General features: G+C 39.9%; 1 protein-coding gene across 2 annotated transcripts in view; it reads left to right on the top strand.

Moving 5' to 3' along the window:
- Positions 1-27,244, top strand: part of STAC (SH3 and cysteine rich domain) — a 158,763-nt gene that overhangs the window by 77,562 nt on the left and 53,957 nt on the right. Inside the window, exons 3-6 of one of the 2 annotated variants that reach the window (XM_008061209.2) lie at positions 15,317-15,417; positions 16,985-17,066; positions 18,119-18,234; positions 25,936-26,014. In XM_008061209.2, coding sequence (XP_008059400.1) covers positions 15,317-15,417; positions 16,985-17,066; positions 18,119-18,234; positions 25,936-26,014 — 378 coding nt within the window. The remainder of the gene's footprint in view (positions 1-15,316; positions 15,418-16,984; positions 17,067-18,118; positions 18,235-25,935; positions 26,015-27,244) is intronic. The other variant, XM_008061210.2, reaches the window with a different exon arrangement.

Here is a 27,244-nt window from a genome sequence, read left to right as displayed (position 1 = left end):
ATTAAAGACTTGGCTGGGCAGTGTGGTTCACGCCTTGGAAATATCAGCACCTTGGAAAGCCAAGGCAGGAGGATTATTTGAGCCCAGGAGATCAAGACCAGCCTAGGCAACATAGTAGACTTCGACTCTACAAAAAAATGAAAAGAAAAAAAAAAAATTAACTGTGTGGTGGCATGCACCTGTAATTCCAGCTATTTTAATATTTGGGAGGCTGAGACAGAAGGATTGCCTGAGCCCAGGAGGTCAAGGCTATGGTAAGCCTTGATCCTGCCACGGCACTCCAGCCTGGGCAACAGACCAAGAATCTAACTCAGATAATAATAATAGTAATAATGAATTAAAGGCTTAAACATAGGACCTGAATGTGTAAAACTACTAGAAGAAAAATTAGGGTAAATATTACACAACATTGATCTGGGAATTTTTTTTTTTTAATTTGACCCCAGAAGCATAGGCAACAAAAGCAAAGATAGTTAAATGGAATTATATCAGAATAAAAAGCTTCTGCACATCAAAGGAAACAAACAAGAGTGAAGAGACAACCCACAGATTGGGAGAAAATATTTGTAACCCATACATCTCATAAGGGGTCAGTATACAAAATATATAAGAAACTCAAGCAACTCTATAGAAATAAACAAATAATCCAGTTGAGAAATGGGCAAGGGATCTGAATTGAAAGTTCTCAAAAGAAGACATTCGAGTGGCTAACAGATACAAGAAAAAGTGCTCAGCATCACCAATTATTACGAAGACGCATATTAAAACCACAATGAGATATCCCCTCACACCTGTTAGAATAGCTATTATTTTTTTTTAAAGATAGCAAATGTTTGTGAGGGAAACCTTGTTCTCTTGTGGGAATGCAAATTAGCATAATCATGAAGGTTCCACAAAAAACTGAAAATAGAATTACCATATGATCTAGCAATCCCACTTCTAAGTATTTACCCAAAATATTTGAAATCAGTACCCATCACATTTCGAAGGAAACACAAAGAGAAATGAGTCCTTTCTGTGTGTCAATTGAGAGACAATGGAGCTGGAATAGACTGTGAAGTCTGCAGCGTAATATTCTACTACGGAAAGTGTTCCAAGGAGACCAAGGAGAGATTTTGCCTACAAGGGTGTTGTTTCTGGAAAGAATACATAGGCTTGCTGCCTGCTGGTACCCTGGGCACACATGTGTGTGCAGTGTGTGAGCAAGTGAGGAACCTGGGCTCCATTGAACTATAACAGGCCTTGGTATCCAGGACAAAACTCTCCACTTCACCGAAGGCTTCTGATGTAGTAAATGAAGATGGGGGTTTTACTGCCACATTTTTTTCTAAGCTTAAACCAACTGCAATTTCCAAAAGCGGTAACTCCAAAACAAAACAATCAGAATGATTCCTCTCATTTCAACATGGCTTTGTTTTTATAATTCTTCAGAAGTAATAATACTTCTTTGCAAAAAAATGTGCATTGTTTACAAGAAGAAAATATGCTCATTATAGAAAATGAGAAAATACAAATAGGCAAAAGCAAGAACTAGGCAATACTTATAATTTCATCATCCAGGTGAAAATAGTATTAACGATTGCCTTGCTGGACTTTGCTGTGGTCATGTACTCTTTGAGCCATGGCTGTCGCCATGCTTCCTGGCTTTGGTCCTCCTCCCCACCTTGGGGAGGTGAATCTTCTCTCTTCCTTCTCTGTCTCTCTCTAATTTACTTTTAATAAACTTTTCTTTAAAAAAAAAAAAATAGTATTAACACTTTGTTATATGCCCTGCCAGATTTTTTATATGCATGTATATGCTTATTTTAAGTGAGTTTTTTAAACATTTTGTTTTTACCCTGATTTTGACACTTTAACATTATACTGTGAATATTAATTTAAAACATTATTTCAGTGACCAAAATATTTTGTTTATGATTGTACTAAACTTGCATTAACTAATATCCTATTTTGCAATATTTTGTTGTTTTCCACTTTCTAGTATTTGCAAAACTGAAGTAAATCTTTGTAGTTAAATCTTTGCAAGCATATTTAATTTTTTTCTCTTCTTTTGTAAAGACTAGATCTTGTTATGTTGCCTAGTCTGGTCTCAAATTCCTGGGCTCAAGTAATTCTTTTGCCTCAGCCTCCCAAAGTGCTGGGATTACAGACATGAGCCACCCCAGCTGGCCTTGCAAACACACTTATTTTCTTAAGACTTCATTTTGATGTTGAAATTGCTGCTTCAAAAAATAATGCATATGTTTAAAGCTTTTGATGCATGTTCCCAAATTAATCTAACTACAGTGGTACCGTTTTCCTTTCCCCTCAGAAGTATGTGATAGTGACTGTTACTCTACATCCAATCAATGATATCTTTTTGTGTTTGGGGTTTTATTTTTGTTTTGTTTTGGGAGATGGTTGCATATTTGAGAGAGAAAAAAAGATAGCCTGCCATTCTAAGTTCCAGTTCTTTGATTACTAAGTTCTGTGATTTATTAAATGCTTAACTTTTGATTCTATTTCTTTTGTAAGTTGTCAGTCTATGTCCTTGGACAATATATCTTCTGGCTTATTTATCATTTCCTGTTAATTTGTAAGAACTGCTTATAAATCCATGTAATACTGTATAATATCTTTAATTATATAAGGCAGTAATCTTCCCTGATTTATTTGCCTTCCAATTTTGTACTAATGACTATATTTTTATTTAGTCAAATTTCTCAGTCTTTTAGTATATTGCTTTCTCATATATTACTCAGTATTTTTCTACCCAAGAATAAATAATCTAGTATTTATATTTTCTTCAATTAATTTAATAGTTTCAACTTTTGTGTAAATGTCTTAGCCCATCTAAACTTTATTTTGTAATATGCTATGAATTATCTGATGTTTTCCCTCCAAATAGATAACCAGGTGACTTACCAATATTTGTTGAATAATTGCTCCCTTTACTACTAATTTGAAAAGTCACTTTTATCAAACACTAAAATATTAAAGATACTTATTATTTTATGTTCTCAATTCACTTTATTGTTTATTTTGTTTCTTTCTAGCACCAGTAGCTCTCCAGTTTAATTATTATTGTGATTTGTAACAGATTATTTTTCAAAATATTTTGCTTTTCTCATGCATATATTTTTCAAGATTTATTTTAGACTCATACCTTGAAGTCCTCTACTCAAATCCCACTGAGATTTCAACTGGAATTCTGGTAAATTTGCAGAACCATTTGGAAAAATTGACACTCCTTCAATAAATATTCTTCTTATTTAATAAGTATGCTGAATATTACTAATACCAGGCATCTTTGTCTTCTTTCAAACTTAAGTAGGAATCCATTCTATGTATATCTGTGAAGCTCTGTTCTAAGTACTTGGGATTTATACATGAACAAACTAGACAAAGATCTTTGCCCTCATAAAGTTATCATTTTAATTGGGGAGATGATGGACAGATAGACAGATGAGATAGATGATCAATAGGTAGATAGATGATAGATCAATAGATAGATAAATAGGTAACAGGTAGATAGAGGAAGAAAGGAAGGAGGGAGGGAGGAAGGAGAGGTATATAGATTTTCTAAGGTATTAAGTGATATAGAAAGAAGGAAAATGTAAACCAGGGTGAAAAATATCAGAATACCAATTGAGATAGGGAAATGTCAACAACTGTAGTTTGAATAGGTTCTGGGGTATGTATTGGGGAGCATTTAGTTTTAGACATATTAACTGTGAAATGTTTATTTGACAGACAAAAAAATATATCATGTAGTCAGATGTGTAATTAGGTCAGGGGTTTGAAAATCTTGTCTAGGTTAGAGATTTAGTATTGAAGTCATCGGCATATAAATACTATTTAAAAGCATACAACTTTTGATATGAGCAAGGGAGTGGATATAGACAGAGAAAAGTCCCAAGGATTGTTCGTTCCACTGGGCCCTCCAATGTTAAATAGAGGGTAGAAGAGGAAGAACCAGAAAAGAAACTGTGAAGGAGTGACCGTTGTGGTTGGTATAAGCCAAAAAGATGTGTTGTTCTAAAAGCCAAAAAAGAAAATACATTAAGGACGAGAGAATGATCAGCCTTGTCAAATGCTTCTGCTATATTAATTAATTATGGGACGAACTTTGACCACTGAACTTAGCCAGGTGAGTGGTGATTTCTGTTAACCTTGATGAGAGCAGTTTTGGTGAATGGCAAGGAAGAGCTTCTAATGTTTCCTCATTAAGTATCATGGAAACTTAAATGTGTATCCTTTCTCATATTAGTTTAGTATTCTTCTATCCTACATTTACTAATAGGTTTAGTTGGAATGAGGTATATCTATATGATTATTAGATTGATAGCCATTTCTCATAAAAAACTATCCTTGCATTCCTAAAAAAACTGACAAGATCATGTGACTCTTCTTTCAGAAAAAGATGGACTTTGTTTTGCTAATTTTTCATTTAGAATTTTTGTGGTTACATTCATGAATAAGATTGATCTCTAGTTTCTCTTTGCTTTTACAAATTTTGGCTTCATTTTTAATGCAACTTATAATAATTAAGAATTTTTTTTCTTTCTTATCTGTTTATTTTTTTTTAAAGATGTGGGCTACAATTCAGGATTAGGTGTACAAATGGTCATTGGACAGGTAAAGTTTGGGTCTGACTTTGGTCCCCACTTCACCTGGTTTGAGATCAGGTAACTTTTGTTTTCTTGTGCAACTTAATAGCCAGGAGATTCTCTCTTTTTAATTATTTGATTTTTTTTAATCTTAAAATTGTATAGACAAGGACACTTTTGGCAGGGAAGGTTCTTGAAATCATTTTTTTCCAATTTTACCCTAAGTGATAAGGCTATTAAATTTTTCTTTTTTGTCCTTACGCACTTAGCAGGAGATACTGGATCCAAGCTTTGAATTCAAGAATTTGCAGTTCCAAAATCCATGTTTTTTGAAATACAAGAAGCATAGGTCTTGGTCTATATCAAAATCTCCCATTTTAGATACTATCGAAACTGACTAACTAAGAATGATTTCTCCCCAGAGCCTGATCTTGCCAGATTTGAAAGGTGACACATCATGACCAGAATGCTTGATTTGGTGCAAAACATTCCACACACATTACTTAGTTTTCAATTTGAAGTAAACTTTTATAAAGTCAAGATCAACTTACTTGTGTTATATTTAAAACTGTGCTTTACCTGAGGTTACGCCTGAACGAACCCAGAGATCTGTATATCCAGTTGTCTAAAGAAAGTCACTATTGGGAGTTGCCAATGATACACTCGCTAGTCATTCCACAACTTACTTTTGTATGCTGACGTATGCTTTCCAAAGAGAGGTTTCCTTCATTTTCCTATTTTGTTCTCGTGACGTCTTTTCTCAAACAACAGACTCAGACTTAGAAATCAAATGCCCGGTCCAAGACCTCAGAGCTAAGGAAAATTATCTAAACCTTTTGACACCTTAGGCATGACTTTTTCACTTTGCCATGTGTCTTCATAAATCATGTATCTATGTACATATACACACATATTCAGCTATGAATACCCAAATATAATATAATGTATGCATAGAAATTTTAATGATCTGTAAAACAGCTGTCCTACTTTTTTACTTCTGTATTCTTACATTTGAATTTCTTCAGCCTGGCTCCACTCTTAAAAAAAAAAAAATAACCAAGATGAGATCATTGTTTTTATTAAAGGAAGACTATTCATCAATACCATTTTCAAAAAAAAAAAAAAAAAAAAGTCCCTGAATAGTTGCATAACAAAACAAGAAACAGCAGTGCACACTTACATTGGCTAGTATATTTTCATCCTAGACTTCTAATGTATTACTGGCCATCTATGTAATCACCAGCTTAGAGGGCTTGACAGTAGCATGTGCAGTGGGAAGAACTCTCTATATCCAGCACTTTCACGGGACATGTTTTCAAAGGCCCACACTAGGCTGTAGAGTAGTAGAATCTGTAATCCCTTGTATGAATCTGTTATGACAACCTGCATCTCTACAGTAACTGGCTCATCCAAAAAATTCCTGTTCACATTTGTCAACTATGAGAGCCTATTTGTAAACCACCACAAAGGTGATCATAATGTCTCTTCCAAAAAGAGTGTTGAACCAGGACAGTTGCAACCCCAGAATCTTCTTAGAAAACTTTTAGTGCTGGAAACTCTTGCTACTTCTCCTTCAACCCTGTCCTTATTGACCCTGGTAACATACTTGTATTTTCATTTTATTGCCATCATAGACAATTAGTTTGAGAGGCCACAGATGATCTTCTAGTTTTACCCCTTAAACGCCAGTGGAAAAAAATCAAAACCATATCAGGGTAAAGATCTCCTAATGTGCAGATGGCTGGTAGAGGCAGCTGGGAGAAGGAAAGAGAGCTGGGTTTCAGAGGTGGGTAGACCTGGACCCTACTTTTCTCTCTGGCCTCACTAGCTGCATATCCTTGGCCCTCAATTAAAAATGAGGGAATGAAAATTTCTCCCAAACTGTTGAGGTCATGAGAGAAAAGTTCCAATATTGAACTCCATAGCTAATAAATTACATACTCATCCCAACTCAACATTTGTTCATTCTTTCCATTGAGGTTACCCCTTATCCCTACTTTCCTTAAAGTAGTATTTGTGGGCAACTCTTTGGAACCCCTCCCGCTGCTGGAAGCTTTCCTGTCTTCTCAATAAATTCCTACTTTCTAAAATAAAAATAATATTTATTTATAAAAAGTAATGTTTCTGTATTAATAACATGAGGAAACATCCAGGAAATTGCCTCGCAGGGCACAAAAACCCAATAATTTTTAATTCCTTCCTGCCATCTTTCCTTCCTACAGAATCAGGATAATAATTCGAGTTTCTAACTTCTAGTACAGTGTTCTTTTTTCTCAGATGTATGTCTGTGTGTTTGTATATTCACTAACAAACTCCTTTAATCTTCGTTCTACTATTTTTTTCTCCATTCGCTTTTCTTTCAAATTACCTTTTGTCTATATGAGAAGGGGAAGACTCATTCTCAGTAGCTCCATTTAGTTTTGCTAGTTTTATGTGACTTCAGAATCTTAGAAATTGTTTCCATATCATTTCATGTCAAAAAAAAGTAGCATGTGAAAGTAATGAAAATACATCCCACATTATATGGTTTTTTAAAATATTACTATGGAGTATTGACATCTTCAGATCCTTCTGTGATTATTTATATTTTGAAGCCACAGGTTTCAATAATGGCACTAAAGATGTAGGATGTATGCATTCCTTTGATTGTGGATATCAGGATTCCTTATATGATCATGCAGGCCATCATTTTGTATGTGTTGTCAGTTGCTTTTGCACTGAATCATCATATGAAAATATGGCTGAATTGTTATGCTTACACACTCCTATAATTAAGTATGTTTAGGTACAGAATGGCAAATACTTCTAGGTTTTCTAAATGAGGTAAAAGCAATCTTGGAAATCTGAGGCATCCCTAGGGTAACAAAGCATTCACAGAGGTTGTCGTAGGCCACCTGGGGAGGCATGGTAAGAACTCATACCATGAGGAGGTCAGTGTAAGCTGTTAACTCGGAGAAGTCCACAAGCAAAATTTTAAAAGTTCAGGGGCAGAGCTAACTTGTTTAAGTCTTGTCCAGATAGTTGTCAACCTCTGCTTTGGGGAGGATTTGAAGAGCCAGTAGCAGAAACAAAGAGGGTGATGCCCAGAATCAGCTTTCAGCCAGCTTCCTAGGTCAGGCAGGCATCAAATGGAACGGTATCTGACCTGGATCTCAGGGTCACCCAGCAGCTTGGAGAGTTCTGGGTCCCAAGAAACCAGGAAGTAATTACATTTGAACATTGGTCTAAACGGCAAGACCAGCTGGGTGGGAGCCCATACACAAAGATCTGCAGGCAGTCTCCACCCTAGTGGCCACACAAGGTGCAGGAGTCAAAGGGTCACATAAAGAAGTCTTGCTCTTTCCATAGTATTGGTGGGGTGAAGCCCCAGTCTTAGCCTGGACACTTTTCTGGCCCAGGCCTGGGTAGAATCAATTTTGCATCTTTCCTGATGGACAATATTGTACTTTGTGCCAAACACTTTACTGATCAAAGGGGACCCAGAGATGAATAAACGACCGTTCCATATCAACTCCCATGTAGTAGAGAAGGGGACATCCTGTTGTGATAGGTGTTCTGAGAACAGGAGGGGACAGAGGAGAGTGGTGGGTTCTGTAATTGAGGAGGAAGGGAGCAAAGGAGGGGATGTGTGCAAGAGGCTTTGGAAAATACTTAGTGATGGTTCCTAGAAACTGGGAAGCTGTTTATCAGTCGAACAAGAAAGGGAGGGAAGGCAGTGTGAGCAGCCCTCCGGCACAATCCAGGTGCCCTTGCCAGAAACCATGAATGATCTGATAAGGCAAAGGAAAAGGCCAGGTTTCATGCTGAAAATGAAGCGAGGAAAGTAGGCAGGGTTCCCACTGTGGAGAGTTGTTTTAGCCAATTCTCACATAATTCTGTTTCATACCTTGTGTTAGTGTGTATTCAAGGGTAAACTGCTCATGAATAGCACTAGCTACCTTTTTATGCCTGTTTTTATTACCCAGCCACAGTTCTGTTATAGCCTTTAGCTTAAAAATACTGACTCTGTTATCTTTACTGCTGTTTGCACCATCCTTAGCCCTTAAATGCCTCTGGTCTGCCCAAGCACCTAAAATTACCCATTGCTTTTGCTCTCCTCTCTCCAGCTTTGAGACTCTTCTGTGATGGGGGCATTTGGTCATCTCTGGGCTCTGCACACTCTTGGTGCAGGCATTCCTTTCAGTCTACTCTCCCAACCATGGCACTCTACAGGGTAGATTGAGAGGGTTCCAGTGGTTAAAACTATAAGAACATGGGCCTGAACAGTCTTTGGATTATCTTGTCTATATCTACCTTTGAATCATTTCCAGGAAAATGATTAATAAATAAGAAATACATATGGGCCGGACTTGGTAGCTCAACCTATAACCCCAGCACTTTGGGAGGCCCAGGTGAGTGGACTGCCTGAGCCTGCAGGTTTGAGACCAGCCCGGGCAACTTGGCAAGACCTCATCTCTACAATAAAATCAAAAATTAGCCAGGCGTAGTAGCTCGTGCCTGTAGTTCCGGCTGCTTGGAAGGCTGAAGATCACCGGAGCCCAGCAGGTCGAAGATGGAGTGACCATGAGTGTGCTACTGCACTCCAGCCAAGGAGACAGAGTGAGACTCCAACTCCAAAAAAAAACAAAAGAAAAAGAAATTCTTATGAATATATTTATAGATATACATGCTTTAATATATGTAGTTATAGATTTGTATATATATTTTACCAAATCATAGTATTTTTTATCTAACATATTAATGTAATCAGTACATTAATTCTGTATTTGCACAATCTAGAAGCAAGCTAATTAGTAGTAGTAATTATAACAGTTGTTCACTGCTGCTTCAAGTGCTATCTTGATTACATTTCTTTCCCTATTCAAGTTTATTTTTACTCAGACTCCAAATTATTTTTGTAGTCAAGTGATCTCAATTTTAAACCATTGTTTTATCTTTGATCCTGACATGATATGAAATTTGACAAGAGGTTAAGTAATGCCTCAAGGGCAAGTTTCTATCAAAATGAGTCCTGCCAATTATTTTAGAGATATATACAGTGGATTTCTTTTTCTTTTTCTCTTTTTTTTTTTTCCTTGTCTTGCTCCAGTTTTCAGGGAAAATGGTTCCAGATTTCTTTTTTTTTAAGAAAATAAAAGGAGCATATTATTTAATGTAGTAGATTCAGCTATCAACACTGAGAAAAACTCTTCCACATTTATTTAGACTTTTTCATGCCCTAGCACTTCAACATTTGGTTTTCTAGAGACAGCTCACTTATCCATAGTGGTAAATGAGACCATGCTCATAAAACAGCCCAGTGCCTACAGCCTAATCAGTGTTATATTGCCTTGTATTGATTCATTTCAAACTCCATTTGAACACTATAATCTTCAGCTTAATTCATAAACCATCTGATTTAGCCCAGAATTTCAAATGCCCGGGGAAGAACTGATGACTTCTGTGAGGAACTGGCCTCGGGTTTCTTCTACATCTTCATATTCCAAGTGCCACATTATTCCAAGGAGATGACTTGACTCTGTTTCCAGAGACTTCATTATTTATTTATTTATTTTTGTTATTATTATTTTTTCAGATGGTACTGAAAGTACTACAGTGGAAGCTGTCTCATCCCAGACTTACTTCTGCAAGGCAACCACATTCATCCTCTTTCATTGCTTCTTCCAGCATTTATTTTAGTATATCTAAATGCTATGCTTTTGATGTTTTTTTTAATTGATCAAACATTGTTGGTTTCCTGCTACAGAAGATGAGGATTCAGCTCTTACACCTCTAGCCCCTTGTTTCTTTCTTCCTTGCTCTTGCCTTCTAAATAGAGTTATATCACAATCTCTGTTCCCTTACTTGCATCTTCCCAAGTAGTTTTAAAACATTTCGTATCACCTACATGATCAATTTATGTACTATTGTGACTGTTGTTAACTTCTGATTTACATATTATACTATGACTCCATTTCTTACAGTCTCACACGGATTTTATTTTTATTCATATTTAGAAATTGTCTTTTTCATTCCCTAAACTTTTCATGTACCAATAATTGTTTTTTACATTGCTTTCACAGATCTGTCAAATGCCATATCTATTATAATAGTGAAACCTCGAAAGCACCAGTAAACTTTTAAGTGTTACTTTTTCTACATCTACTGCCTTACTTCACCTTGAAGCTTCTGTATATGGGTATTGCAGAGTTATCATAGGTATCCTTTACCTCTCCTCTGTGTCAGTTCTTCTGTTATATACTGGATCCGATATTTTCATCTTTCTTTTTTTTTGAGTTGGAGTCTCACTCTGTCACCCAGACTGGAGTGCAGTGGGCGCTCCCGGCCACTGCAACCTTGACCTGCTGGGCTCCAGCAATCCTTCCACCTCAGCCTTCCAAGTAGCCAGAATTACAGGATGTGCTACCACGCCCAGCTGATTTTTTGATTTATTGTAGAGATGAGGTCTCGCTGCCCAGGCGGGTCTCGAACCCGCGGGTTCAGGCAATCCACTCACCTCAGCCTTCCAAAGGCGCGGGATTACAGGCTGAGCCACGGAGCCTGGCATTTTCCTCTTTCTTAACTTATTCTCTCATATCTCTGAGTCATACTCTGGTAGTTTTCTAAGAAAGAGTATGTGTCAAGTAATTACTTTGAATCCCTGAAAGTTGGAAAATATCTTTATTCTGTCTTCATAGGTGTTAATAATTTGACTGAATATAAAATTCTGTGTTGAAAGTCATTTTCCTTCAGACTTTTGAAATTTAGAAGCTTCTGAAGCTCCATGACCTTCTAGTTTACAAGCTGCTGTAAGAAATCCAATCGTCTAGTCTTCTGCTAAACTGTTTACCATATCTTCACTTGCCTTTCATCATCCACATAGATGCTCTCTTCTACTCTTGCTATTCCTCCCAGTAACCTTACTCTTTGCAGCTGTACCTTTATTTTTCCTGGACAATAATTTTAGTGATGTTTTGGTATGACTAAGTGGGAAATTCATGTAGTCAGTCCACCATTGTTTACCCAAAGTCCAGTGACATCTTTGTTTCCAGATATGTAAACCCATGCAATCCCTTTGCATGCATTTTGACACTATTCTATTAGCAACCCTGAGAGTATATAGTACTAATTCCATTTGGTTATGAGATTGCTGAGATTCCAAAAATATTGGTTGTTTTCTTAAGCTTAAAAAGTCAGCCTGAGACAGAGTCAAATTTAAAACTTTTCCCTGCTCTACTCAGGCATAAGGGTCACATGCAGCAATGCCTTTGCAATAGAGGTCACTAGTAATAAAACAAGTCAGACCATGGCTTCTCCATATCTTGCTACAACAAACTAATACCACTGCTGTGATGTGAATTATTCTTTTGAACTATTCTCTGAGCTGCAGAATGCAAGCTTTCCTCTTCAATCATTCTTGTTATTCCAGAGTGGAAATTAGAACATCTGAAACCAAATAATTGTTGATGATCTGACTTATACAAAACGTTGGAATGTATGAGAACAGTCAAGGAATACTGAAATCATGGTATTTGGGTCTGAAAGAAAATATACCTTAATATATAATGACACCAATTCAGAGCCCAGCACACAGTGAAATAACTTCCTCTTTGAAGCTTTTACTTACATTCCCACATAGGGTACAAATAACATTCTCTAATTTTAAAATGAAAAACGAGTAATTGCTTTTGCAGTCCAGTCTTTTGAAAGCCAGTCTTTCAGCTACGTGGTTATTCTCAAAAAGGAAAAGGGGCTTTTCAACCAGTATTTACGAACAAGCACACATACCCAATAATTTATGGTGTGTTTATGTGTCACTTCGACTTTTCAGCTGTGGTTATAACAGCAGATATGTTTTGTGTTAAATGATGCCTTCCTGAAGGGAGTTTTCAGGTAATAACTCCTGAAGGGTTTCTAGGTTGCTAGGGTCTTTTTCCCCCCATTCAAGAGTTTTCCAATTTATTTTCCAAGATGTGTGTCAGGTTCTTGCACTCCCTTATTTTACTATCTTATTAGCCCACCGTCTTATTCATATAGGTTCAAAAACCTAAATAAAGGGAGAAAATGTTTGAGTCAAGCAATGAAAGAGTGAAACTTTGAGGCATGTCATTCTACCGTTCGGACCCTCAGAATTCTCATCTTTAAAATGAAATAATACAAATATATCTTCCAGACCCCTTTCAGATCCTCAGTGCTATTTCTGCACCACTGAGAAACCAAAATCAATTAATTTTCTCAAACCAGTTGCCGCTGCTTCAGTGCAGGTGTGATTATGAAAGAATTTTCTCATTAATTTATTTAATATATATTTATCAGGCATTATGCTCAGAACTGAGTACACAATGGTGAATGAACAGACAGAGGCCTTTGTCTCATCGACTCCACAATCCATAGGGAAAGGCATGCAAAAACAAATTCTCAAATAAATAATAGTTGTGATAAGAGCTGATAATCACAGGTACTGAGAGAAAGCAAAGGTTAATTTAGACAAGGAAGGGGAAATGTACTCAAGAAAGCTTCACCAAATAAATGACAAGTGATCCAAAGGATGAGATCACCAGCCAAGTGAAGAGTGATAGAAACAGCATTCCGAGTACATGACTGGCACGTGTGAAGAGCCTGAGGAATTAAAGAGCTTGTGCACTTGAGGAACTACGAGAAGCCCACATGTCTAAAGCAGAATGAACAAGAAGGGTTGGCCTGAGGTAAAGTTAAAAGTGGGCTCTCACCACCATGGTGAGCATTTTGTGTGACATGAGAAAGGCAGAGAGAACTTGCTGAAAGATGCTAACGCAAGAGAGGAGGGTGATTCAAATAAATTTTTGAAATATTAACCACTATACAAACACTGGGTTGGAGAAAGGCAAAAACAGATAAAGGAATGAGAGTGGCTATGATGGGGAGGCAATGGTGGAGAAGAGGGTGGATTGTACATATAATCTTGGGACATCCTCATTTTGTGTGTGTAGTCAGCTGTGATATACAGAGGGCCACCTCTGACTTCATATCTCATGCTATATGGCCATATTCATTCCTCTATCTCAATTGTAAAGAGACTCACTTTATTGGAATCCCATTGCTTTTCCATCTAGGACAGAATGCAACATAATCTACATCTGGAATCATACACTTTTTTTAACCACATATCTTTTTCCTTACAAGCTTTCAGAGTGCAGGCCTTACCACACAACTCTGTCTCCTGAACAGGCTGACTGGGCCTCTGGTCACCCATATCTCTCACTTCTAGGTTTTTCCAAGCATGGTTTTGACCAGAGCCACGTGTTTCATAAACTTCCGTGCACACAGGTCAAGGTTTTAAAATAGTCTCTTTGAAGACCTTCACGGTAGGATTGAGGACACAATAAAGCACCTCATCCTTCTCATCATAGTAGAGGAGGAGGAATGAGATGAATCATGCCTCAACAACTCTACAAAAACTCCTCTCTGCGCTACCCCACCCTTTTTCCTCGTTTCTCATATACTCGAGGTGCTTGGTTACCAAAAGGTGGCAAAATCCATTTTGACACCTCTTCTTGGGGCCTACCAGATTACTTTGGTGTGTCAGAGCAGACCCTTGCCTCCCATCGTAGCCATCCTCATTCCCTCATCTGTTTTTGCCCTCCTCCAACCCAGTGTCTGAACAGTGGCCAAGGTAATGTTTCAAAAATATATTTGAATCACCTCCCTGTCTTGCTTAAGCATCTTTCAGCAGGTTCTCTCTGCCTTTCTCATGTCCTACAAAATGCTCACCATGGAGGTGAACCTTTGCATGCATTAGGAAGAGCCCACCTTTAACTTTACCTAAGGCTAACTCCTCTTGTTGACTCTCTTTAGGCATGTGGCTGTCATGCACAAGCTCTTTAATTTCTCAGTTTCTGTGCATATTGTCCTTAGGATCTGGTCTTGCAAACTCTTGTCCCAGACTACATGGAGACAGAGAACATACCATTTTAACAATCTCTCCCACCTCCATCCAGCCACTTTCTGAAACAATGAACACAGGTGTCCCACACCTGCCATCTTCCTAAAGCTCCCTCACCCTGCCCTCTTGCCTGGCCTCCCTCGGGTCTTGTTGCATGCTGCTACCAGAGTGACTCTCTGTCTCTCTTCTCCTCCTCTACCTTCTTCCTTCTCACCCTCTGATGGCATCCTGTCCCAAGGCGCTAAGGGACTCACCACAGCAGTGATTTTATTGCCATCCACCTCCACTTCCTCTTTCCCCAGGCTGGGGTTAGTGTCTGATGGAGTTCCCTCTCCCCCACTCTAGAAGACCATCTGCCCCATTACCACACAGTCCCTGCTGTTCTCCCTTTACCAGTCATTTTCCTGTGAGTTTGTCCCTCTGCTTAGACTCTGTGATAGAAAGACAGGTGGAATGGGTGAAATTTCAGGACTTAAACTACTCAGTGAGTCACAGAAAAGTAGAAATCGGTGACCTATACAAAAAGCAAAGAAAATGGAACTTTCTAGCTTGAATTGTGAAAACAAAGAATGTGGAGAAAGCTTAGATTTGGTGGAGTAGTGAATAGGAAAGATATGGGGGAAAGACCAGAGCACATACCTTAGGAAGAAAATGTGAGAGAAGGTAATAGAATCTACCATAATATTTTCTCCATTTTGAAAGCTTCCTGAAAAAGTAGAGGAAAGAATTGCCTGGTTATAGGAGTAACCTCTTTTCAGTGATTTCAGACAAGTCAGCAGGAAAGGGCAGGTTGCATCCTAACCAAAGTTTGCCATGTGCCTGACAGGAACAAATGCTAAGCATGGACTACGCTGCAAAGCCTGTAAGATGAGCATCCACCACAAGTGCACAGATGGCCTGGCACCCCAGCGGTGCATGGGCAAGCTGGTAAGGGCTTGTGCCAGGACTAAGCCCCAGTCCTCTCTGTCCAGGCCACTTGCCTGCCCCAACAAGATCCTTTCTCAAAAGTTCTTCCCTGCAGCCCTGAAGAAGGCACTGCTGAGCTGGTCTGCCAAGTGGCATAATGATAGAGCAAGAGAGGAGCTTTAACAAGTGCCCCTTGTTGCAAAGGCGTCAGGGTCCTTAGTAGAGTGACCAACTCCTCCTAGGTTGGCACTTTCTCAGTTTTAACACTGAAAGCCCTACATCCTGGGACCGTTCATATTTTTAAAATGAAAGCCATGCATCCCAGAAAGCAACCCCCACCCCACCCCAGGCCCAGGCAAATTAGGGTGGTTAGTCACCCTAGTGCTTAATTCGCTGTCAGCTCAGTGGGTGTCAAGAGAGGACTAGAGTTAATTCCCCACGAGAGTAGACAGATTAATAAATATCTACACCACCTTAACAGAATCGTGTTGGTCAAACCAAGGGAAATTGGATAGTCCTGACCCGTTTGTGGCTGCTCATCCCATCTCAGGAGTATGGGCTTCAGTATTGGTGCCACACATTGATTAAAAAGCAACCCAGAGCATGTTTGAGGGTATTTGAAACTAGGGTGCCAAAGAATTATAGAAAAGACCAAGAAAGTCTATCCTGAGTATAATTAGACAGGACATTAAAAGCTGTCTTCAAAAATGTTTAGACCTGTCACATAAAAGAATTATTCTCTTGTCCATGTGGCTTCAGGGAAAAAAACCTCGATAAGTGGATACCAAGTCTTAACATTCAGGATAATGTCATTGAAGACCTACCTCTAAGGTTAGTGAATGTTCTACCCACCTTCCCATCACTGGCAGTGTACAAACAAAGGAGGACACCACCACTTACCAGGAACACTGGAGAGAATTCTGAGATTCTGGTAGGGACTAGGCCACTAAGTTCCCATCCAACCCTGGGGTAGAGTGAACCCAGATTCTTAGCCAGTTCATCTACATACCCTTATTTGCAGTGCCTCTTCTCTCAAGCCCTTGACTCACCTGCCCCCTTTCTCCTTCTCCAATGGTCATTCCCACAAGCCAAAGCAAAGACCACAGGTGATAGGTCAGAAAACAGAGAACCGAATCCAGTACACAGAGAAAACGATTCTTGGTAAAACTCTCCAGCTGTAAAAGGGCCTTTACACTGAGATCTGCTTTCCCATGCCCAGGCCTTTTATGCTTTTAATGAGCCACAATAACAAACTGTGGTGAAATATACATAGAAGTCCACTTGTGTCTTGGGAGATAAGAAGGCTTTGGCACACAAAGGAGTCTGCAGTGCCCTGCAGAAGGAGGCCAAGCAGGACAAGGGAAGGTCAGGACCAGAGCTCGTTTTCTGGATGTTTTCTATAACTTGCTTATTGCCACCTATACCTCCATGCCCCCTCTGGGGTTAAATTATAGAATTATAAGTCAGCATCTTAATGGGAGACAGGAAGGTGCCCCTGGATAAACCAACTTGTTTTACTTTGAAGTCTCTTGTGTGTTTTTTTCTTATCAGTGACATTAACCCTTTCTCTTTCTCCTTCTGTCTCCAGCCAAAGGGATTTCGACGATACTACAGCTCCCCCTTGCTCATTCATGAACAATTTGGATGCATTAAAGAAGTTATGCCCATTGGTGAGTTGGGACGTTGATGGGTTGAGTTGGAATCTGAGCACCAAAGTCAGCATTAATGCCTACTGTCCTCCTAGGACTGCAAAACCAATTTGGTGACTGTTTGGGTTATGATTGTTTGTTTTGCTGGAGGGGAAACATAAGGTAGATCAAATCCTTCAGGAATTTTCATCCTCTCTCTGATGCAATGCAGAAAAACATCTAAGCCCTAAAGGCTGCTGATCTGCTATCCCACGCATCAGCAACATGGTGGAGTAGAAGGAAAAGGGAGTATGGAACCCCCCAGGTCTGGCTCAAAGCCGAGCTCCCCAGGGACAATTGTGTGCCTTTGAAGAAGTTCCTCAAACTGTCAGACCCTATAAAATTAGAACAACTTAGTAGGAACTCAGTAAATATGTTATTCTTTCACGAAGACCATAAAATGCCCTATAGTTATTGATACTTCCGGATTGGATTTCTTCTTTAACAATATATTTCTGTTTGCTTCTATTCTCTCTCTCTCTCTCTCTCTCTCTCTCTCTCTCTCTCTCTCTCTCTCTCTCTCTCTGTAAATCCTTATATCTATTTTTGCCTTTTCGGGGGTGAAGACAAGTTTTCATCTAAAAATTTATAAATTAGAAAGCTTCGATTAGAAATTCATGAGGCCCAGTAAAGCAGTTGCCTCCTACAGCAAACTTCATGCCTCCAGGATTTGTACCTTAGTAAGCAAAGCCTCTTATTAGAGGAAATAAAGCTGGTCTCTAGGAAGAAATTTGAAATTGGAATCCTGCAGATGGATAATGATGGAGGAACTATCAATCAATCAAGAAGAGTTTGGGAGCAGAGTTCTAGTTGGAAGCACTGAGCACAGAGACAGGATCTGGCAAATGTGAGCTAGCTGAGGTGGGGGCACATCTGTGAGAAAAACTTGACCACAGAAAGCCCCATCTTCTAGGAGCTGGGGTCTGCTGCACAGAACCTGCTTCTCTGGCAATGTTAACTCAGGCAATACAGTAGGTGGTTGACTGGATTCTCTCAGATGAGCTCCCTCAGATGAGCTTTCTCTTCTGTTGCAGCCTGTGGCAATAAGGTGGACCCTGTCTACGAGACGCTCCGCTTCGGCACCTCCTTGGCCCAGAGGACAAAGAAGGGCAGCTCTGGCAGTGGCTCTGATTCACCTCATAGAACCTCTGTAATTGTCGTCTTCTTCCCTGGGTTTGTCTGTGGTGGTTTGGGGCAGGGCTGTCCTCAGGCCCTGTCATGTGAGGGGTTCCAACTAATTGCCTCATGAGGCAGGTCAGTTGGGAATCAGGCAACAGATCTGACTAGGAAACCCAATATGCTTTGAGCCACTTAGGGTCAACTACCTGTACCATTTTACTTTCCCATCCAAAGGCTATCATATGGACCTCATGCTCCCTAATTCTCCTTGTCCCCCCTCTCCTTCACCCTCCCACCAATATTAGATAATATATTAGTCAACACATTGAAATGCTTGGTTTAAACAACGGGCAGAAGCCAAGAAGGCCTGGCTGTTTCCAGTTCCCCTTCCAGTTATATCCTAGTCCACATTTTCTCAGTCTCTTCCTTCTAAAACAAAATACACTGCTTGGTTTCACAAAAAAAAAACTGCTTTTCCTAGAGACACTTGACCTGTGACTCAGTGAGGCCTCTTTCTATGGAACTCTTACCCTCTCAGGCACCTCTCCTAAGTTTTATCTGATCTAAACCAACTGTTCCATGCATCTCTGTGACCTGTTCTAATCATCCCGTCTCTGGCTGTCCCAACTAGAATTTCTATAAATGCAATTCTGTAGCCCATGCTGAAAGCCACCATCCCCCTAGCAAAGAGGCAAAGACCTTCCAGTTCACATGATGACTTAGGATAGCCTGCACCCAGTTACTGGTTCCACTGTTGCAGCCCCTGCTGGGCTGGTAGTTTCTAGGCAAAAACACAGAAAAGCCTCCAAATGGCCTGCCCCGCGGGATTCTCTCAACATCAAGTGATTGGGGTGGATTGTGGGAAGAAGGGCAGAGCACACCCTCAGAGGGGTTCTCAGGGACTGATTTGAAGTATTTCCTCATTGGGTGCAGGTTAATCCACAAGATAACCTAAAGTTGTAGTTGGTCGAGTAGGAATGTAGGTCATGTAGGTAAGTAGCTAGGTTTATAGATCCTTTGACTGAGGCTACATGGTAAACTAGAAGCTACCTTTAAACTCTCTAAAAGCCTTATTCTGCATGCTGCCCACTGATGTCTAAGAGGGAAGGCCTAGAAATAATTTTTATTTCTTTCCTTCCTTTACATAAAATTGATATCAAGTAGTTCTTTTTTCTGCTCAGTTAACAGACATGAATGAAGAACCTACACAGTGTATTAGCACTGTAGGGGACACAAAAGAAAAGGAGGGTGTGATTTCATACCCTTAGAATACACGAGTTATTTCTGAAGATCAACCAATAGCAAAGAAAGCTTATGATGGTGATTGTTTAACAGATTGTAAAATATATTTTTTTGTTTTATTCTTTTTTATTAAGAATGAGAACATAGCATGCAGGTGTTAAGGATATTATAACTACTATCTTATACAAGTACTGAAAGGTTTCATAGTAAAGATGAAAAATGTTTAGTTTCAGTGGTTGTTGCCTTAAAGCCATGCGGGTATAGTGTGTGACATTTTAAGATACCTGAGTCCTGATGATTTTCTTAAAGAGGAGATTATTATTATTTGGCAGTCCAAAAGACAGTGTTGATTTTTTACTGAAAGAAGGATAGAAATGGTACTAGATATGATGAAGACATACAAAGTGTATAAAGGTAGGATTTATATTATATGCAAGTTTGTTATGGTTGCATGGGTTGGGTAATAACAATAGTATACATAAAGTATCTAGCATAGAGACTAATATAATTGGCTCAATAAATGGAAGTTGTTGCTGGATTTTTTTTTTTTTTTAATGTTTATAAAGATGGCATCTTGCTATGTTGTCCAGACTGAACTCCAATTCATTGGTTTAAGTGATCCTCGTGGCTTAGTCCCTCAAGTACCTGGGACTACAGGCATGAGCCACTGTCCCTGGTTATTTCATTTTCATTAGGCATCTAGACCTTAGCTGGGTTTTCTTTGAACCTGAGGTATTATGAAGTTAAACAAGGTTATAATTCGTTAACAGGGCAAATATGTTATCTAAGAAGAGCATTTCCCAGAGTCACCCTGTAACAGGAGCTATGCTCAGGCTCTGGTAGAAACCCCTGAATCACTCAAGGGTTCTGCTCTGTTCTGCTCAATCCATCTTCTCTGATATTTCCTCCATTTACTCTGTAAGTTGGGATGTTCTTTCTGGTTGATCTTATTCACCTTCCTTTAGTCCAACCTCCATTTCTAAGCTAATGACTACTTTAGATGAGGCATCTCCAACCCCCAGGCCACAGACTGGTACTGTCAGGAATTGGGCCGCATAGCAGGAGGTGAACAGGGTGGGGGAAGAGGGAGCAAAGTTTCATCTGTATTTACAACCACTCCCATCACTCACGTTATTTACTGCCTGAGCTCTGCATTCTGTCAAATCAGCGGTGGCATTGGATTCTCATAGGAGCATAAACCCTATTTTGAACTGTGCATGTGAGTGATCTAGGTTGTGAGCTCCTTATGAGAATCTAATGCCTGATAATCTGAGGTGGAGCTGAGTTGATAATGCTAGCACTGGGGAGTGGCTACAAATGCTGATTAACATTAGCAGTGAGGATTGACTGCACAGAGACCATAACAAATCAATTGCTTGCAGACTCATCCCAAAACCCTATCAGTGAGTGACAAGTAAGCTGATACACTTCAATTGTACAGCTGCCTCTGGTGGCAGGCTTTAAATCAGAATCTGACACTTATTTTTTAGTCCATGCATGGCCCATCCATCATTTTATTTACCACTTTCATCCGTGTCTCTTTTTGTTAAATGGCAAATTGTATAATTATTTCATTATATATTGCAATGTAATAATAATAGAAATAAAGTGTACATTAAATGTTATGCACTTGAAGCATCCCAAAACCACCATCCTTACCCCCACCTCAGTCTGTGGAAAAATTATCTTCCACAGAATCAGTTTCTGATGCCAAAAAAGTTGGGGATCACTGTTTTAGATAATTCCAGTTTTAACCTCTTGCTCAAGCACCAAACCAGTCTTACAGATATTACAGATTCAGCGTGTTTAAACTAAATTCACGTTCCATTGGTGATTAGGTCCTATAATTCAGAACTCAGAAATATGTATCAAAAATGTCTTTCCTCTCTATCACAAGTGCTGGAGGTTTGAACCTCATCACCTCTCACCCAGATTATTATAAAGAAATAACTGTGCTACCCCTCTTCCTTTTGAGTCAACCCTTACCCATACCTCCAGATTTATCATCACTTCAAGCATGTCTTTGTGCAAGTTTTCTAAAACCCTCTATTAAATTGCTTGTGCCAGGACAACAATGTCCAAACTCTTTGGCATATGAGGCCTGTCTTTACCTTAAAACCTGCCTTCCAACCGGGCTCGGTGGCTCAGCCTGTAATCCCGCGCCTTTGGGAGGCTGAGGTGAGTGGATTGCCTGAGCCTGCGGGTTCGAGACCCGACTGGGCAGCGAGACCTCATCTCTACAATAAATCAAAAAATCAGCCGGGCGTGGTGGCGCATGCCTGTAATTCTAGCTACTCGGAAGGCTGAGGTGGAAGGATCACCAGAGCCCAGCAGGTCGAGGCTGCGGTGGCCGGGAGCGGCCACTGCGCTCCAGTCTGGGCGACAGAGTGAGACTCCGACTCAAAAAACAAACAAACAAAAAAAAAAACCTGCCTTCCCCTGGACTCCCCAAGCTCTGTGACATCTCCATACCTTAAACATGCTGCTTCCCCCACTTGAAATTCTTTAAGACTTACTTGATTTTTATACAGTGACAAATCTCCAGTTTTTCCCAAGCATAGTGAGTTGCTCCTCCCGCAAGCCTCCAAGAATTCCTTTTTGTTTGTTTGTTTGTAGGATAGATGTGATTGCATTGTAACTATCTGCTTTTGCCTCTTTTTATTGAACCGGATACTGGTGAGTATCTAAGGCCCCATTTCTTCTTCATCACCTTACACCAAGGCCTGCCAGGGTACCAGGCACATAGTGAACACTTAAGAAATATATGAAGAATGGGAAAGAATTAACGAGGGACTATTGAAGGCTGGCCTCAGAATTCTCAGGGATCCACACAAAACTTTATTTCTCATGCTCTGACTTCTAGGCATAGCTTGCCACTCTCTGCATAGCCATGTTCTATTCAGTTGCTCAACTGTCTCCACCTCCCTGCGGATAACATCTCTCCAAGCTTCAGGGACTGGGTGGTTACCTCTTCCCTGGTCTCTCATAGCATCTCCATGATTAACATATTGCTTGGCAATGTTCACATTTTTTGTTCAATTTTTCTCTCACTTTTCCATTCCTCTATTCAACTAGACTAAGCTGCTTAAATGCAATAACTTTGGTCATATCTTTTTTGTCTCCATTACCTTATACCAGCGATTCTCAAACTTTGGTAGGTATCAGAATCCACTGGAGAACTTTGTAACAGTATAAGGGCCCAGGTTCTGTCCTACTTTGACTAATCTGGGCCTCTGTGAGCTTTATCAGTTCTCCAGGTGACTCCAATACCCACTCAAATCTGAGAACCACTGATCCGTACATGCTGGCCCATTGTAGATTCTCGCTAAATATGTGGTGTATAAATGAATGAATAGACACCCTCCTCAGGCAAACTGTCTAAATTTCTAGGAGGACCTAAAGCTGGCATGAGTTAAATCAGTGGTTCTCAGTGTGTGGTCTCTAGATCTGCAGTGTCAACATCACCTGGGAACTTGTTAGAAATGCAAATATGCCTAATACTATAAGAAAAGAATTGACAGCAGGGAAACTGCCTGGTGGGGGAGGAGGAGAAGGCAAGGATTGGCAGTAGTGGGAATCTGCTGGAGAGTGGTGGGGCACATCTCATCAACATACCTGCATAATGAGCATTTAGATACCTAATCCTAACTTGTACGCCACATCTTTAAAATTTTTTTTAATTTTACATTTTTTTTAAAAAAAGAAATGTAGAAAAGAAAATCTGATCATGGAATCCCAACAATCTCCATCCATTGTAACAAACTTTCTGATTCTGTTGCACATTCAAGTTTGAGAATTATTTATTTAAATTAACGACTTAAGTGAGCTTCTTCTAAGGAACTCAGCCTCTGCCCACCCCTTCTCTTTCTCTCCTGTATTCACCCTCACCTGCTTGCACTTGCTCTTGCTTCCTCTCTGTGTGACAGTTACAGTGACCACCAGGCTGGATCTAAAATTTAGAACAGAGATCCAAGAACACCAACCATCTCCCTAATCTACCTACCATGTTACATATCCTTTCTCAGGGAAGTGAGGAAGGTCATTGCTGCCAATGGATTACTTCCCCAAAGCCACATAGAGCGGGCTCCTGGTCTGCAGCCATCTTCCAAGTCAAGACTGCTTGTAGATACCACCCACCAATTCAAAAGAAAAGCACAAACAAAATTGGCCAGAGCCGAGAGGCCTCTGTTCACTTTGACCAGCATTCTGAATAGGCATGTCTCACTTCTCAGGTGAGAGCCAATATATCCTCATCCCACTCCAGTGCAAGCTTCTCCCAGTCACTCACACTGTCAATGAGGCCGGCATTGGTGGAAGAGAAGTTGGAAAGCTAGCCCAGAGAGGCAAGAGTGGAGAAGAAGCTCCCCAGAGATGGCCCTGATTCTATCTGCATAAGCAGCAAGATAGCTGCTCCTGAGCTGTGCTGAGCTTTTGACAAGAAAACATCCTCAGAAACATCCCATAGAAGGCAATGGACATTTCGGCTTCCTCATTTTGTGCTGATGCAAAGAAGCAGCAAGACCATCAGAAGGATAGTTGAAGGATGTCCAGTTTGCGTTTATCTCTAAACTATCTTTGTGTCTAGCAACATCTGGACCCCACAGACTGGTTTTAGGAGCAAGAAGCATAGTTTTTTGAATGGCAGTAAGATGTCCATTAATCACTGTCTAGTTGTACTGGCACTAGTTCCATCAGTATCTACTTGGAGTTTTGCACTGTAAAAGCATTGTTCTGAAAGCTGCAGGGAGACAAAGACAAATCAAATTGTACTTAAATATCTGTCGCTTCACTCCTTCTCCAAAGCTCAACTTGCCTCAATGGAAGAAAACAGAAACGATTGGTACTTTAAAGTAATTTTGCTTCCTTTCTGCAGGTCAGTGATAATGAACTTCAGCCTCTTGCCATGTTTTCAGTATTTTTATGTCCTAATGCTAACATATTCCCACATAGCAAAGCTTTGTTCTACAGATATATTTCCTTCCAGGGCTGCAGAGGCATTTGTTTTACATTGTTGAGAAGTTGCTGCCTGGCTGTTTCCAAATTGTTATGTTTTCCTTAATGTACTTTCAAATGTTCTGAAATATAAAAGGCTTGATGCGTTGGGAAGGCCAGAGGAAACCAAATCCCAACAACATTCTGGGAGTTAGTTGGCTAGTTTATGAATAATCTTCAGTTTCATAAGATTAAGTTAACATAAATGAAATTCTCTGCAAAACAACTTCTGTACAGAACTTGTGAGTTTCAAAGGGAGTAGGCTATAAGTTACATAGAGCCCTATGATATTTATTTTTTTCCATCTTTCTGATGTGTCATGAAAATAAGAGTGACTGAAAAAAATCTTAAAGCTAAATTGTAAAAAAAAAAAAAATCTGTCTCTGGAGGGTGGTGCTAGTTGGTCTAGAGCTGACTAGAACTAGGAAGGTAAACTTGCCCTTCTCTAATAAAATATAATTAAATTGTTTTTAAAATGATTCTCCTCAGAGGCCCCCTAAGTTCCTCTTTTGAAGGGGATAGAGCCTGGCAGACAGAAGCTGGGGTGTCTGGCCCTTTGAAAGAGGCAATCAGTGATATACTCGTAAACATTTCACCACTAGCTCAGAGGACCCCGATTCATAACTTTGCCAGTTTCCACGGTGTAAATACTTCTGCAGTGACCCATATCGTGCTCCCAGTTTGATGATCCTGAGGCTGCCACCACCCACGGAGCCACTCCAATGCATCACTGGATGAAGCATTGTGCTTAAGAGCACTGGGCCTGGAACTCACAGCCCCAACTCCACCACTCACTAGCTTTGGGACTCAGATTCCTATCTGAAAAATGAGTCTGTTATAGAAGTATTGAGAGGAATAAATGAGATGATACATATAAGGTACTTAAAAACAGCACAAGGTAAATGATCAGGAATCACTATTTACTATTATTACTCTTATTGTTATTATTGTTGTTTACTTCTGTTAACTAAGTGGAAGAATGATTATAACTTATCTTTAAAAAAAAAGGTGGAATAAATATTACAAAAACAATTTGTTTTTGCAGCAATGAAAACAGCATTTAACTTGGACCTAAGTAGTGCACCCTCAGAGTGCATCTTGTTCTCTATAATTAATATTTGAAACTCACTTATAGAAAGAGCTATCGTTTTACTGAAAATTTTAAGTGGCGGGATATGGGCAGGAATTCTGATTTCTCTCTGTTGTCTATTCCTGGGAAGAAGCCTCACTGTGTTCTGGACATCTAGGCATCTATTCAACACTTACTGAGTATCCACCATGGCCAAGCCTGAACCTGTCAGACACCTGAGGGAGGTACAGTGCCCATGAAGGACAGAGCCTTTCTGAAATTAGCCAAACAGCCAAGACAGTAATCAGCAGATTCATAAGTGTCATGAAAATCTCACCTTAGCTCTTTTACTGACGTCAAAATTTCTCTACTCAGTTGACCCACTGATATAACATTGTTCATCCCATGCTGTTTTCTCTTTCTTCTAAGACTTCAGATCTCGTGGAAGTTCCTGAGGAAGCTGATGGGCCAGGAGGCGGGTATGACCTAAGGAAACGCAGCAACAGTGGTGAGTGAGAGAGTTGGGCAGGCACAAATATGAATCACATGAGTCAGGAGTGGTGGGCAGGTAAAGTTGATTTCCAGTCCCGTCTCTTTCTCTGATAGTTCTGGAATTCAGTCGGGACAAATGTTCAATATTCTGAAGGGAAACTGGACATAGTTTCGGGTCGATTCCAGTGAGTTTTCATGTTATGGACTTAGCTATATTGGGGTTAAGGAGTCACTTCCAGAGCTTTCTGTGAATGTGTCATTTTCTCCACAGACCTAGATTAATTAGATTAGCAAATTATACCAAAGAGGAGCTACTTCATGCTAAACCTGAGGTACCTGGAACCAAGAGGTGGAGTCAGTGAGGGAAGTGTGGGGCTCACGCTTGATTCCTTCCCTGGCAGAGACAACTAACACTCTCAAAAAACCAATATATACAATCCAGCCAAACATTCTTTACTAATATTATTTAATCTTCTAATACCTTAAGCTCTTGTTACAATAATTTCTAAAGTACTTTTTAAATGCTAACTTCATACTGTTGCTTGCTAACATTAAGAAAGAACTACCCTTAAAGAGCTGAAAGACAATTGACCTAGCCCTAATGGATGCATTCTTGCCAACCCTTTTGGACATCAATAACTACTTAACGTTCACTCATTCATTAAAAAATGTTTATGAAACACTATCGCAAAAGTACATGGGTCACAGTATAGCCAGGTTGTAGGTCTTGGCTTGCGTTGCTAACTTGAATGTATTCTCATGATGGAAGCTAATCCCTCCAGGTTCCAACCCCAGCCCCTGCCTTTTCCAGCCTGGATGCAAAAGTTCTGCTTTTGATACCATATAGCTGCTTTGGCAGCAGCTGTCTCACAAGACGTCGCTTCCACTTCCTTCGCTCTGGAAATTCATTTATGTCTCCTCTTTTGTCAGTATTGTGTCTGTGGATTCCCACAAGGCACCATGTGCTCAGCTGCCCCATGACACCTCTTCCTAAATAAGCATCAACACTCACCATGTCCCCCCTTGCCAAGCCCACACACATCTGCTTAAAGCTCACTGCTGGGGTAAGGATCCTTTGGCATCACATGGGGAAAAAATTGTACTTTTAGATCAATACAAATAATCATTGCGCTCTTGGCAGTGTCGCTAAAGAGACAAATTAGAGGGTGCTGGAGTTGAGGGAAACCTCACGCTGGAGCAGCATGCCAGGGCCATCCCAGCCCAAGTTTGTCTGGCATTGAAGGAC

The sequence above is a fragment of the Carlito syrichta genome, unplaced genomic scaffold, assembly GCF_000164805.1.
Source record: "Carlito syrichta isolate Samal-C Ts95f unplaced genomic scaffold, Tarsius_syrichta-2.0.1 Scaffold305148, whole genome shotgun sequence".
Taxonomy (NCBI): Eukaryota; Metazoa; Chordata; class Mammalia; order Primates; family Tarsiidae; genus Carlito; species Carlito syrichta.
Note: the sequence above shows the minus strand (reverse complement) of the source record. Positions and strands in the feature narration are given on the sequence as shown.